Raw genomic sequence first — 13,391 nt, 5'->3', positions numbered from 1 at the left:
TCCTTTGGGGTACCCTGGCCAGACAGAGAAGCAAAACAGGGAAGCTATCATGGACAGCTAAGCCAGCTAGAAGGAGTGGGGGGTGGAGTGGGGGTCCAATTCCTCTTTTACGTCATGCTAGTTTCATCAGCCTGATGTTACTTTCTCAAGTTACAGGTGGCCTGTAAGCCAACCCCCTATCTCTCCACAGAAAGCCTTAAACTGCATTTCGAGAATAATAAGCCCGGGTGGGGCATTGAAGAAACTGGAAAACAAAACTGCCTTTTAAATATGCAGAAGAAGTAATTACTTCTCCTGTTTCTTTGGGTGTGGGCTGTAAGCAGCGGTTTGCAAAAGGGACTCTGCAAACTGTAAAACAAAAAGAAATCGGGTTCCCCCCCCCCCGCTAAAATAACATTTTGGCAAGGAAGCTACCTATTTCATGTAGCAGGTAGAAGTAACATACGGGAAGTTGCAAAAGGTGTACAGAATGCCTCGCAGTGCTGTAAAGGGCGGCTTGCTTATAGCAAGGACTCACATTTCGTCAATTGATGACATCTCTACTTCAAGTAAAAAAACATCCCCCTTGAAGAGAGATTGTGTTGTGCAGTGAAGGAATAATTGATGGAACATGTTATTCTCTATGGCTGTACCGTGTTTCCCTGAAAATAAGACCCTGTCTCGTATTTTTTTTGAACCCCGAAATAAGCACTTGGCCTTATTTTCGGGGAGGTATTATGATTTTGGGGCACCTGGAGGAAACCAGAGGAAATGGCGGGGACCGGCTGCATGTGCGTTTAAATATTTTCAGGGAGGGCTTATTTTAGTGCATGCGCTCAAAAGCCCGATTGGGCTTATTATCAGGGGATGTCTTGTTTTCGGGGTAGATGAAGGCAGGGTCAAATGTATCATCAGTTTGGAATCATTACGCTCCCACAAATTATTTGCCTCAACCATCTGTGGATCAGATTCTTGTGTACAGGTAGCATGTAAGAAACGCAAAGGGCTTCGAACTCAACTCCTGTTCCTGGTTACATGTCCTGACAATTGTCATCTTGTCACTGACTTGTGTCACCAGGAATTATAATTTCCGCTCTGGACTAAATATCCTGCTCGTTCTGATGTGCTTTAATCACCAAATGATATTATCGGATCAATCTGATTTTATTTCCTTGACCGCAGGACTACCTGTATTAACTCTAACCCTTTTGAGATAGTTTAGAATAACTATGTCCCCCCCTCTTATCTTAAGTAATTGTTTTATTTGCTGATCTATGATGGGGGAAAAAAAGTTTTGATTGATTGATTCTGATTGATTGGACTGACTGATCACTCTCTACTTAAGGATTTTAAGAGTTTTTGCCCAGGCTGCTGGAGAGATTCCAAACTGCCCATACAGATGGTGAGTTTCATACTAGGCCGATGCCTGGATTGTCTCCGTTTCACCCAGATCCTTGAGGTTCAAGGGAGACGGTTGTCCCAGGGATTTTTTGAGTTTCCCACAAACAAGCTGTGTCCTCCTCCATTCAACCTACAACTGGCAGATGACTCTTAATGCTTGCTCAGGATTCGTGTTTGCAATTATATTATTATATGTAGCCCGAGGTTATCCTCTCATCCTGTCTAATGATAGGCTTCTCCTGTTTAGTCAGATTATTATATTTGGGAGTGATGCAATTTCTCAAACGGATTGACCTGCTAGATACAAGCGACACAGCTCCAGATCAAAGTGAATCTTGCAAGATGACCTATCTAAACAGTTACTCGAGGGGTTTGCATAACAGGGCAGGTAGTCCTCGACTTACAGCCACCACAGAGCCCCCCCAATGTCCGTTGTTAATGGAGACATTTATTTAAGGGAATCTTGCTCCCATTCTACGACCTTTCTTGCCTCAGTCGTTAAATGAATCGCAGCACAGTTGATAAGTGGGTAACTCGGTTGTTAAGTGAAACCGGTTCCCCTATGGTCTTGGCTTGTCAGGAGGTCGCAAAAGGGGATCACGTGACCCCCCCCTTCCAGGGACATGGCAGCCATCATAAACATGAATGGGTTGCCAAGCGTCCTGAGTTTTGATCACACGATCTCGCGGATGCTTGCAGAGGTTGTAACTGTGGAAAACGGGTCATAAATCACCTTTTTCCCCCAGTGCCGTTGTATGTTAGAATGGTCACTAAACAAACTGTTGTAAGGCGAGGACTACCTGTAGGGGTTGGTGCGTGGCAAGGGAGAGAAAAGTGACCGGATCAAGGGAAGGCACTCAGAATACTGGATCCCTCGAACGAATCGATTCAATGTCTCTTATATATCCCCAATTTAGAAGCAAACCTGATGGCAAACCTTTTTGGCACCTAGTGCCAAAGGGAGTACACGCCCGTCTGGGCTGTAACCCGGAAGAGAAGCTGCCCAGGGCACATGCGCGCGCCTGAAAATGAACTTCCTGTTTCAGCTGATGAACTTCCTGTTTCAGCCAGCTACTCTTCCAGGTTTCTGGCGCGCAAGCTCACACGACAATCAGCTGGCTGGCATGCATGCTCACACAGGAAAATGGAAGACCAGCTAGAAGATCATCTAATTTCCGGCACTGCCGCATGCAAAAAGCCTAGCTGATCATCGCGCGGGCATGCGCACCAAAAACCCGGAAGAGGAACGGGCAATGCCACGCGTGCCAGGCGACATGGCTCCATGTGCCACTTCGGGCACACATGCCATAGATTCGCCATCACGGAGTTAGACTCTTACACAAGCTTTCCTCAGGGAGCTCCTTCCCCAAATCCCCAAATCTCTACAACACCCCCACCCCCCAGGGCAAAACCAGACTTACAAAAGACATTCAGTGTGTAGTTGGCGGAGTTGTTAGAGAAACTGTTAATCCCACTGCAAGTATAGAGTCCCGAGTCCTGACGGCTTGTTCGACTCAAGCTAAGGTTTCGACCATTACTGCTTAAAGATATGTGGCCTCCTGCCTGCAGCTTCTGGTTCCCCTTAAGCCAATAGTAGGAAACATTAAAGCCAGAGGCTGTGCAGATGAGATATGTGGTGCTATTCTCGACAACCTTGCCAGGGTCTCTGATGGAGATATGATTGATGGCCTCTGTTAGAAAGAGAGAAAAAAGTGGGACATCATTGTTATTTAAGACAAAACGTCTGACGTGGCCATCAAGACTTTTCATCATGGTTCATTGACTCAGGACTTCAAGATCTAATCTTGAATTTCCATTCAGAAGGGGCTGGGCAGTCAGATCTGTGGCTGAGAGGTAAGCCTCTATGCATTTAGGAAATGTTGGTTAATGTTGGACTCTTGAGGTACAAAGCAATGGTAAAGATAAAGGTTCCCCTTGCACATATGTGCTAGTCGTTCCCGACTCTAGGGGACGGTGCTCAACTCCGTTTCAAAGCCGAAGAGCCAGCGCTGTCCGAAGACGTCTCCGTGGTCATGTGGTCGGCATGACTCAACACCAAAGGCGCACGGAACGCTGTTCCCTTCCCACCAAAGGTGGTCCCTATTTTTCTACTTGCATTTTTTACCTGCTTTCGAACTGCTAGGTTGGCAGAAGCTGGGGCAAGTAATGGGAGCTCACCCCATTATGCGGCACTAGGGATTCGAACCGCTGAACTGCCGACCTTTCGATCGACAAGCTCAGCGTCTTAGCTACTGAGCCACCGCATCCCTTAAAGCAATGGTAACAGAACAAACAAACAAAAAAATAGATGGAGAATTTTGATATAAATCAATTATTTTCTCCTGGACTCTTGGATTTTGTCAAGATGATTCAAATGTTCCATGGAGGACGATGGCTAAAATGGGAAGTTGGGAAAAGACGAGGCCAAAATGAGATTAAGCTGAAAATTTTAGCAATAAAAAAAAAAAAGGAAATATGAGGTTTACTGTATGTTTTCAGGAACAACATCTGTGTTGCTTCACTGTAAAACAAGTAGCGAGTTTCTGAACCACTTCTGAGACATTCCACAACCACCAAGAAGGAAAGTGGTGGAGTTAAATTTCAAATGAGGCAGGTTTGAGGCAGATAAAATAAATGGAAGAAAATAATATCGAACAGTTATAGAGTCCGAGTGAATATCAATGGGCGGGCTTGAAAATTTAGCTAGAATCTGGCCAGTTGGTAGCACCAAAGATATGAACGAAACAGGGTTAAAGAGAAGGTACACGAAAAAGAAAAAAAGACTAACAAAAAATTGCACAACTGTTTTAGCTATTTGGGTTCTCACAACGGTGAGGAAAGAAAATACAAGGTCACAGTACTGGAAATACACACAAGGAAAAGAACTACGTTTGAGTAACCACCAGAACAGGCTCAAAAGAGGCCAGTATCTGAACTACAGTGACCATAAAGAAGAAGTTTTGAAGGTGACATGTTGGAAGGGACAACATATAGGATCTCATTTCTACTGGAATGACTTTAGGTCCTTAGAGCAATCTGATGGAATCTAGTCTACCAAGATCACAGATAGAGAGTAAGAGAAAGAATCAAAATAAATGAGGAATAGTCTGTTGAGATAATGAATCATGGTAAAATTCCAGGATGGAGTACCATGTTAAGAAAACTCAAAACGAAAATGCAGGAACGTCCAAAACCAAATCCATGCAGAGCTCTGAAACCGACGTTCCAAGATGACAGGAAGCGAAGACAAGAGTCCACACACCAAAAAGATACCCAGACACTGCAAGTCCTCCAAAAGATCTGAGTGAGCTTGGCCATCCACCAAGCTACTCACCCCGAATGCTGATCTCCAGAATGGCGGTGTTCGAAAGTCCAGTTTCAACATTGGTAACTTTACAAGTATAGTTTCCAGCGTTCTTCAGAGTAAGACGCTGGGTCAGGTGAGAATCGTTGTGTTGTTGCAAAAGTTCTCCATTAAGATACCAAGAAAACTTTGCAGGTGGATTAGAGACGGCAGAGCAGAAGAGGTTCAGAGTGGAATGCTCATTGTAAACTCGTTGTAGGGGGCTGATTACGGGGTGTTCAGGCCCGTCTGGAGCAAACATAGGAAAGTCATATGTTGGAAAAAAATCATGCTGCTTAGGAAAACTACCAGTGCTATTATGGCATTATATCCGAAAACGGAATAGGACAACTTCACCCGCGGCCAACATTTTGTGGGACAAACTCGCTGCGGGACAATTCAACAAATACAAAAGTTAAATTAATGTTGACGGATCTGTGGCCCATTATAACAACATAAAGAAGCCAATCCATAAATAAAAGAGTTACAATAATTTCAACAGGAACGTGGTGTCACCAATAATCAAAATACCTGAATGAAACGATTAAATACAGCATTTAATTGGAGAGTTGTCCTCCTGTGAGTTGGCCATGGTGAGTTGTCCTAGACCCATCTGAAAATACAATCCTACATTTTTGGCGTAACTGTACGCTGGCTCTATAGGGAGGAGTCCCAGGGAGTGGAAGACTAGGGAATGTCTGAATAAAATCAAGAAAAACAACAACAACAACAATCTCTCAAAATATTACTTGGCTCTGTTTTCTGGGTCATCTTTTATTTCTTGCTCGTTTTCAAGCTCAAAGCTTTAATTCCAGCTAGTTTGGCTCAATGAAGAAGCTGGGCTTTTCTTTAGCATCCATTTGTGGAGCAAAGAGCTGGTTAGATGGTCCTTTGAGGAGCAGGTTGGGTTGAAGGAGAGTTACTAGACCAAAATCACCCAGCTGGTTTTCAAGGTTAAGGCAGTACTTGAACTCACGGCCTCGCACTTTCTATAGCCTGATGCCTTAACCCCTAGATCAATGATGGCTAACCTTTTTGCCATCGCGTGCCAAAATGGGGGGAGTGCGGGGTGTGTATGTCATGCACGTGTAATTTTATGCACCCCACCCCTGTGCATTCACATGCGATCCCCGCACGCTTCCCCCATTTTTGGCACGTGATGGTACGGTGGGTCTGGTAGGCCTGTTTTTTGCTCTCCCCAGGCTCCAGAGCCTTTTTAGGAGCCTGGGGAGGGCGAAAATTGCCTTCCCCATCCCCCAGGCTCTCCAGAGGCAGGAAACAGCCTGTTTCCCTACTTTCAGTGGGTCCAGAAGGCCCGAAAATCAGCTGGCTGTCGCGTGCATGCGTGCCGGAGCTGAGCTCGCGTGCCCACCGATATGGCTCCACGTGCCACCTGTGGCACGCGTGCCATAAGTTCGCCATCATGGCCCTAGACCAAACTGGCTCTTTATGCTTGTTGGCCATTGGTAATAAATTACAGGACTGGATCCTGAATTCAAATCACCAACATTTCCTGCCTTCAGGTTCAGCATGAATTTCTTTCAACTCCCTGGGCTGAAAGCAGCATTGCCACATAGGGCAGGTCAGGGAGAAAAAAAATAAATGAAATAGAAGGGCCGAAGTCTCATCCTTTCCTTGGACGCAGATTAACCAGAAATCAGCCATTCCAAGGAAAGGCAGAGAAAGATTAAAACCAAGCACACGGTTAAGCTAGCAAATTTATTTGAGGTTGGTTCTCCTTCCTTCTAAAGCCAGCTGTCTTCAGTTAGCCAGGGGACAAAATAGAGTGTCAAAAGGCATTTTATAGTGGTACCTCGGTACTCAGTTGCTTTGAAACTCATCGAATTTGGTAATCAACGCATCTTGCTGAGAAAATTTTGTCCCGGTACTTGTTATTTGTTCGGTACTAAACATACAAGCTAGAATTTGTTAGTGTCAATTGCCCTTTCACACAGTAGCTCTTGACCTGTGCACACCCCCTTGCTGTCTTATTCTAGCTTTTGCGGTCATTTTTGTGTAGTTTTGTGCTTCTCCACCCCCCTCATCAGTACAGGCAAAGTGAAGTTTTTATTTTATATTTAATCCAAGCATGTCTTAATTTTTAAGCTTATTTCTCATGTAAAGTAATGATATCTGACCCTATCTTTTTACAGATTGCCTTAAAAATGTACATTGTCTTTGGTTTGGGAAGACATGAAATTTATTTACATTATTCCTTATGAGAAAAATTTGTTTCGTACTCATTGTTTTTGGTATGCCTCCCGGAACCAATGAACGATGAATACCAAGGTATCACTGTATCTTCTATTGAGAGTCTATTAAAAATATAAGTTTCCCTTGTCCAGTTGTGTCTAACTCATCATCATTTTTTGACCGAGGGACTCAGCATTGTCAGAAAACATTTTCTGTGGTCATGGGGCCAGCATAGCTATATGCCAAAGGCACACGGAATACTGTTACTTTCCCCCCAAAGTGGTACCTATTTATCTACTCGCGGTTGCTTTCAAACTGCTAGATGGGCCGGAACTGGGGCAAGTAGTGGGAGCTCACCCCGTCTCGCGGTGCTCGGGTCTCGAACCCAGGCTGTCAGCTTTCCAGTTGACAAGCTCAGTGTCCTTAACCAGTGAGCCATCGCACCCTCCCGAGGATCTATTAAAAGGGACCAACTGATGGTGAGCCATTAGAGTGGTGCGGTGGCCTAGAGGTGGAGCTCTCGCCTCACAATCAGGAGGCTGTGAGTTTGATCCTAGGTAGAGGCAGATATTTCTCTCTCTGGGCACACTGAGAATATATCTGCCAGAAAAAAACCTCCGCACTGGAGACAGGAAGGGCATCCGGCCATTAAAAACATTCAGCTCCATTCAATGGCCCAGACTCCACCCACAAGGGATTATGGGGTCATTTAAAAGAAGATGAACTGGGTGGGAAGGGACACCTCCAGCCTAAACTTACAGAAGATTTCAAGCCGGTGAGGCTCACTGTTGTTGGCCGAGAAGCTATTTTGCCCAGAACAGGTATAGCTGGTTGCATCACTCCGAGAAGTTGAAAGGAGCGTGAGGTTGTTGTTCTCCACAAGGACCTTCCCTCCTGCTTCAATCGGTTGGCCTCCCTTCAACCAGGAGTAGGAAACATTGAAACCCAAAGAGGAACAATGAAAAGTGACAGGTTGGTTTTCTACCACATGAGAAGGCCCGGTGACGGTGACTTTAAGGACAGCACCTGTGAGGATAGAAAAGGGGCAGAAGAGGCTCCAGATAGCTGGGGGAATCAAATCGTCCACCCACCACCACCAAGTCCAGTAAAAGAACCAAGCACCTCTTACAATCAGACCCAGATACCAACAGTCACAAGGACAATCAATTGGTGAACATTACAGAGAAGCACATTGTAAAACGACAGCATTTAACAGCTGCAGGAGAAGTCCGGAGACAGAGAAATACAGCTAGTCCTCGACTTACAACAGCTCGTTTAGTGGCCGAAGTTACAATGGCACTGAAACAAGTGACTTAGGATTGTTTTTCTATAGTAAAGAAAATATGTATCTGATTATACATGTAATAACTGCAGCGAGGATTGTATTTGCACAAAATTGGAAAGCAGAAAAAAATCCCTACAGAGGGAGAAGTAATTTAAGAAAATATTGGAATGTGCAGAAATGAATAGGTTAACATTGGCAGTTAAAGGAAAGGAAGAATCGGAGTATTACAGGATATGGGGGCAATCTTATCAATGGATAGCGATGAGATATAATAAAAATTAATATAAATGCAAGAGATTTGGAAAAAATGTTGTAATAAATTAAATTAAAATGTAAAAGTAAGATAGAAAGGTAGTAAGAAAATGATGGTAAAGGAGGAATATGACGACACACAAATATGTACTCAGATGACACAATGAATAATTAATGATGTATTGTTTGTTTAAACATAAAAATAAAAAAAACTTTTTATTAAAAAAAAAAAGGATTGTTTTTCACACTTATGACCACAGTCACGCGATCAAAATTCAGATGCTTAGCGACCGACTCATATTTATGACAGTTGCAGTGTCCCAGGGTCGTGTTTGATGATCTTCCAACCAGCAGAGTCAACGGGGAAGTCAGATTCACTTAACAACCGTGTTACTAACTGAACAGCTGCAGTGATTCACTTAACAACGGTGGCCAGAAAGGTCGTAAAATGGAACAAAACTCCCTTAACCGCTGTCTTGCTTAGAAATGGAAATTTATCGATGGTAAATTGAGGATTACCTGTATTCAGGACTTAAAAACGGGGGGCAAAGTAACCAAGGAACCACGTCATCTGAATTACATTGAAAAAAATTCTTCGTTTATAGAGTGGCAACATGAGATAATCCTACGGAGTGGAATGGAGACCACTGTATAAGACAACAGATTCCAGCAAACACAGAGAAAGTGTAAAGGTTCACTTTACACATTCGCCCGAAAGAGATAACAAACGCCCTTTGCCAAATGCCTTTTTTTTGTGGGGGGGGGTCATTGCTCAATTTGTTCAGCTTTTTATGGACCTGGTCAAACACGCAACAGATTAACAAAGTGCATCTTAAAACACAGAGGAACCAAAAGTGAAACCATTAAACCAAAAACGATCCGAGTCAACTTCGGAAAGTTATAGTTAGGGCTGGAAAATCTGGCAACCGTTTCCAGCCTTTGGCCCAGTTAACCATCAGTATATTTATGCAAGACACAGATGTTTTATGGCTTGTCGTTAAAACACAATACAACCTTGCATTTTACTACTGTGCAATCCTCCTGCTTCTTTTTCCATCCAGGGTTACAGTCAGGAGGGTCTGCACTGCAGTCAGGACGGTGGTCTCAAATCACCTGATCGAAGCCCTTCCTGGGGTTTTGATGTGCATCGTTGACGTGTAGCTTGGACTGGCGTGTCGTGACCACAAGCTTCTAACACCTGCACACTAGAGCTTGCTGTGGACCGACTAGCCAAGGGGTCGGCAACCTTAAACACTCAAAAGAGCCACAAAAGTCTTAACTGGAAGCCGCCCCAACCCCCATTCAATTCTGGAGCCGACCGGAAGTCCAGTTCCCCCACCATAGAGTCTCCTCCTAGCGTGGCATATTTTTTCCTCTACCTGTCCTAACTGAAAGCCCTATCAATTGTGGAGCTGACCGGAAAAGAGCCTGGGTGGTGCAGCGGACTAAGTGCTAATAATAATAATAATAATAATAATAATAATAATAATTTTATTTCTATACCGCCCTTCTCCCGAAGGACTCAGGGCGGGGTACAGCCTATTTAAAAACACAAACAAAACAATGATATAAAATTTAAAATAATTAAATAAATGGCTCAAATTTAAAACCCCAATAAATTTAAATACCCCAATTTAAAACTATTGTATTGATAGTCCGGCCTGGCGGAACAACAGGGTCTTCAATGCGCAGCGAAACACCCGGAGGTCAGATATCTTACGAATTTCCGGGGGCAGTTCATTCCACAGGGCTGGGGCTCCCACAGAGAAGGCCCTCCCCCTGGGCGTCGCCAGCCGACATAACTTGGCTGACGGCACCCTGAGGAGACCCTCTCTGTGGGAACGAACTGGTCGTTATGTAGCATTTAGCTGCCAGCTGCCTGCAATTAGTGCGAGTTCAAATCTCACCAGGCTCAAGGTTGACTCAGCCTTCCATCCTTCTGAGATAGGTAAATTACTACTGCAATGCTCTCTACATGGGGCTCCCCTTGAGGAGCACCCGGAGGCTCCAGCTGGTCCAGAATGCAGCCGTGCAGGTGGTTATGGGAGCGGCATCGCGCTACCATGTGATCCCCCCTCCTGCGCGAGCTGTACTGGCTCCCGGTGGTCTTCCGGGTGCGCTTCAAGGTATTGGTTCTCATCTTCAAAGCGCTCCATGGCTTAGGGCCTGGGTATTTACGAGACCACCTTCTGCCACCGATAACCTCCCACCGGCCAATCCGCTCCCACAGAGAGGGTCTCCTCAGGGTGCCGTCAGTCAAGCAATGTCGACTGACGACCCCCAGGGGGAGAGCCTTCTCTGTGGGGGCACCCGCCCTCTGGAACGAGCTACTCCCAGGAATACGACTGATCCCGGACCTCCGTACTTTCTTTCGAGCTTTGAAGACCTTCCTATTTCAGCAAGCCGGGCTGGCTTAAAATTTTAATGGGTTATTTTATGGGCAAAGGGTTTTAAATTTTGGGAAGCCAATTTGATTTAATTCTGTTTTAATTTATTTTAATTTTTATATTGTATGTATTTTAATCTTGGCTGTTCCCCGCCCTGAGTCCTTCGGGAGAAGGGCGGTATACAAATTTAATAAATCTAATCTAATCTAATCTAAATTGAGGGAGAACCCCTTGCATACTTCCACCTCTCACAATACTAGACCACACAGTATCAACAGTAGAGACTTTCAAAATTCTAGGTTCGACCATATCTCAAGACCTAAAATGGACAGCTAACATCGAAAACATCATCGAAAAAGCACAACAGAGAATGTTCTTTCTGTGCCAACTCAGGAAGCCCAAATTGTCCAAGGAGCTGCTGATCCAGTTCTACAGAGGAATTATTGAGTCTGTCATCTGCACCTCTATAACCGTCTGGTTTGGTTCTGCAACCCAACAAGACAGACACAGATTTCAGAGGATCATTAGAACTGTAGAAAAAACAATGGCTACCAACCTGCCTTCCATTGAGGACCTGTATACTGCATGAGTCAAAAAGAGGGCTGTGAAAATATCTACAAACCAGTGATGGGTTTCAATTTTTTTTACTACCAGTTCTGTGGGTGTGGCTTGGTGGGCGTGCCTTGGTAGGCGTGGCATGGGAAGGCTACTGTAAAATCTCCATTCCCACCCCAACTCCACAGGAAGGATACTGTAAAATCTCCATTCCCTCCCCAATCCAGGGGAAGGTTACTGCAAAATCCCCATTTCCTCCCGATCAGCTGGGACTGGGAGGCAAAGAATAGATGCGGGCGGGGCCAGTCAGAATTTTTACTACCGCTTCTCCGAACTACTCAAAATTTCCGCTACCGGTTCTCCAGAACTGGTCAGAACCTGCTGAAGCCCATCTCTGCTACAGACCCCTCACATCCTGGACATAAATTGTTTCAACTCCTACCCTCAAAACGACGCTATAGAGCACTGCACACCAGAACAACTAGACACAAGGACAGTTTTTTCCCGAACGCCATCACTCTGCTAAACAAATACTCCCTCAACACTGTCAAACTATTCACTAAGTCTGCATTACTATTCATCTTCTCATCGTTCCTATCACCCATCTCCTCCCACTTATGACTGTATGACTGTATCCTTGTTGCTGGTATCCTTAAGATTGATATTGATATTGTTTCCTACTATGATTTGATTGCTTATTTGTACCCTATGACTATCATTAAGTGTTGTACCTTATGATTCTTGATGAATGTATCTTGTCTTTTTATGTACACAGAGAGCATATACACCAAAGACAAATTCCTTGTGTGTCCAATCACACTTGGCCAATAAAAAATTCTATTCTATTCTATTCTATTCTATTCTATTCTATTCTATTCTATGCTATGCTATGCTATGCTATGCTATGCTATGCTATGCTATGCTATGCTATGCTATGCTATGCTATGCTATGCTATGCTATGCTTTCCTATCCTATCCTATTCTATTCTCTTTGATCTGGTGCTGACGATTTCCCCTCACCTATTACTGAAAAGCTGCACAGAACACACAATTATTTGCATTTGAGGATTTTCAACACTGTTCTTCTTGTTTTGACCTCTTGTCCCGCTGGCACCATTTTCAGGCACGGCTGCTCTTCTACTTCCTTGCTTTCCGAGGGAATTGCAAGGTCTTGTTAGGTGATGAAATAAAGTAGCACCTGGGACCACCTCTATCCACTGGGGATCTAGAAGCTTATGAACGGCCTCAGCAGGATTTGTGCCACAACATATTGCAGAAAGGCGCAGGAAGCTGTAGCACTCAGCTAACTTTCAGCTCAGAAAAGCTAAGTACAGGTACGCAGAATAACCGAGTTGGAAGGGACCTTGGAGGTCTTCTAGTCCAACCCCCTGCTCAGGCAGGAGAGGAGACCCTCTACCAGTTCAGACAAACAGCTGTCCTATCTCTTCTTAGAAACTTCCAGTGTTGGAGCATCCACAACTTCTGGAGGCAAGTTGTTCCACTGGTTAATTATTCTAAATTGCAGAAAATGTCTCCTTAGTTCTAGATTGCTTCTCTCCTTGATTAGTTTCCACCCACTGCTTCTTGTCCTGCCTTCAGGTGCTTTGGAGAATAGCTTGACTCCCTCTTCTTTGGGGCAGCCCCTGAGATATCGGAAGACTGCTATCATGTCTCCCCTAGTCCTTCTTTTCATTAAACTGGACATACCCAGTTCCTGCAACCGTTCTTCGTATGTTTTAGTCTCCAGTCTCCTAATCATCTTCGTTGCTCTTCTCTACACTCTTTCCAAAGTCTCAACATCTTTTTTTAATATCGTGGTGACCAAAACTGGATGCAGTATTAGACTTCGTTCTAGTCCTTGATTTACGACAACAACTGAGACCCAAATCCCCATGGCTAAGCGAGGCAGTAGTTAAGTGAATCATGCCTCATTTTAGGACCTTTTGCCATAGTTGTTAAGTGAAACATGCCATCGTTAAGCAAAACGGGCCTCCCC

At 44.5% G+C, this 13,391-nt stretch overlaps 1 protein-coding gene across 1 annotated transcript in view; it reads right to left on the bottom strand.

The window, feature by feature from the left end:
- Window positions 1–13,391, bottom strand: part of LOC139320888 (cell adhesion molecule CEACAM5-like) — a 47,895-nt gene that overhangs the window by 22,617 nt on the left and 11,887 nt on the right. The window contains exons 3-5 of the mRNA XM_070949379.1: window positions 7,676–7,942; window positions 4,715–4,972; window positions 2,802–3,071 (exon numbers count right to left, since the gene is read on the bottom strand). Coding sequence (XP_070805480.1) covers window positions 2,802–3,071; window positions 4,715–4,972; window positions 7,676–7,942 — 795 coding nt within the window. The remainder of the gene's footprint in view (window positions 1–2,801; window positions 3,072–4,714; window positions 4,973–7,675; window positions 7,943–13,391) is intronic.

Source organism: Pituophis catenifer, unplaced genomic scaffold, assembly GCF_029215685.1.
Source record: "Pituophis catenifer annectens isolate HBS135680 unplaced genomic scaffold, rPitCat1.0.hap2 SCAF_9, whole genome shotgun sequence".
Taxonomy (NCBI): Eukaryota; Metazoa; Chordata; class Lepidosauria; order Squamata; family Colubridae; genus Pituophis; species Pituophis catenifer.
This window is presented reverse-complemented; position numbering and strand designations above follow the sequence as displayed.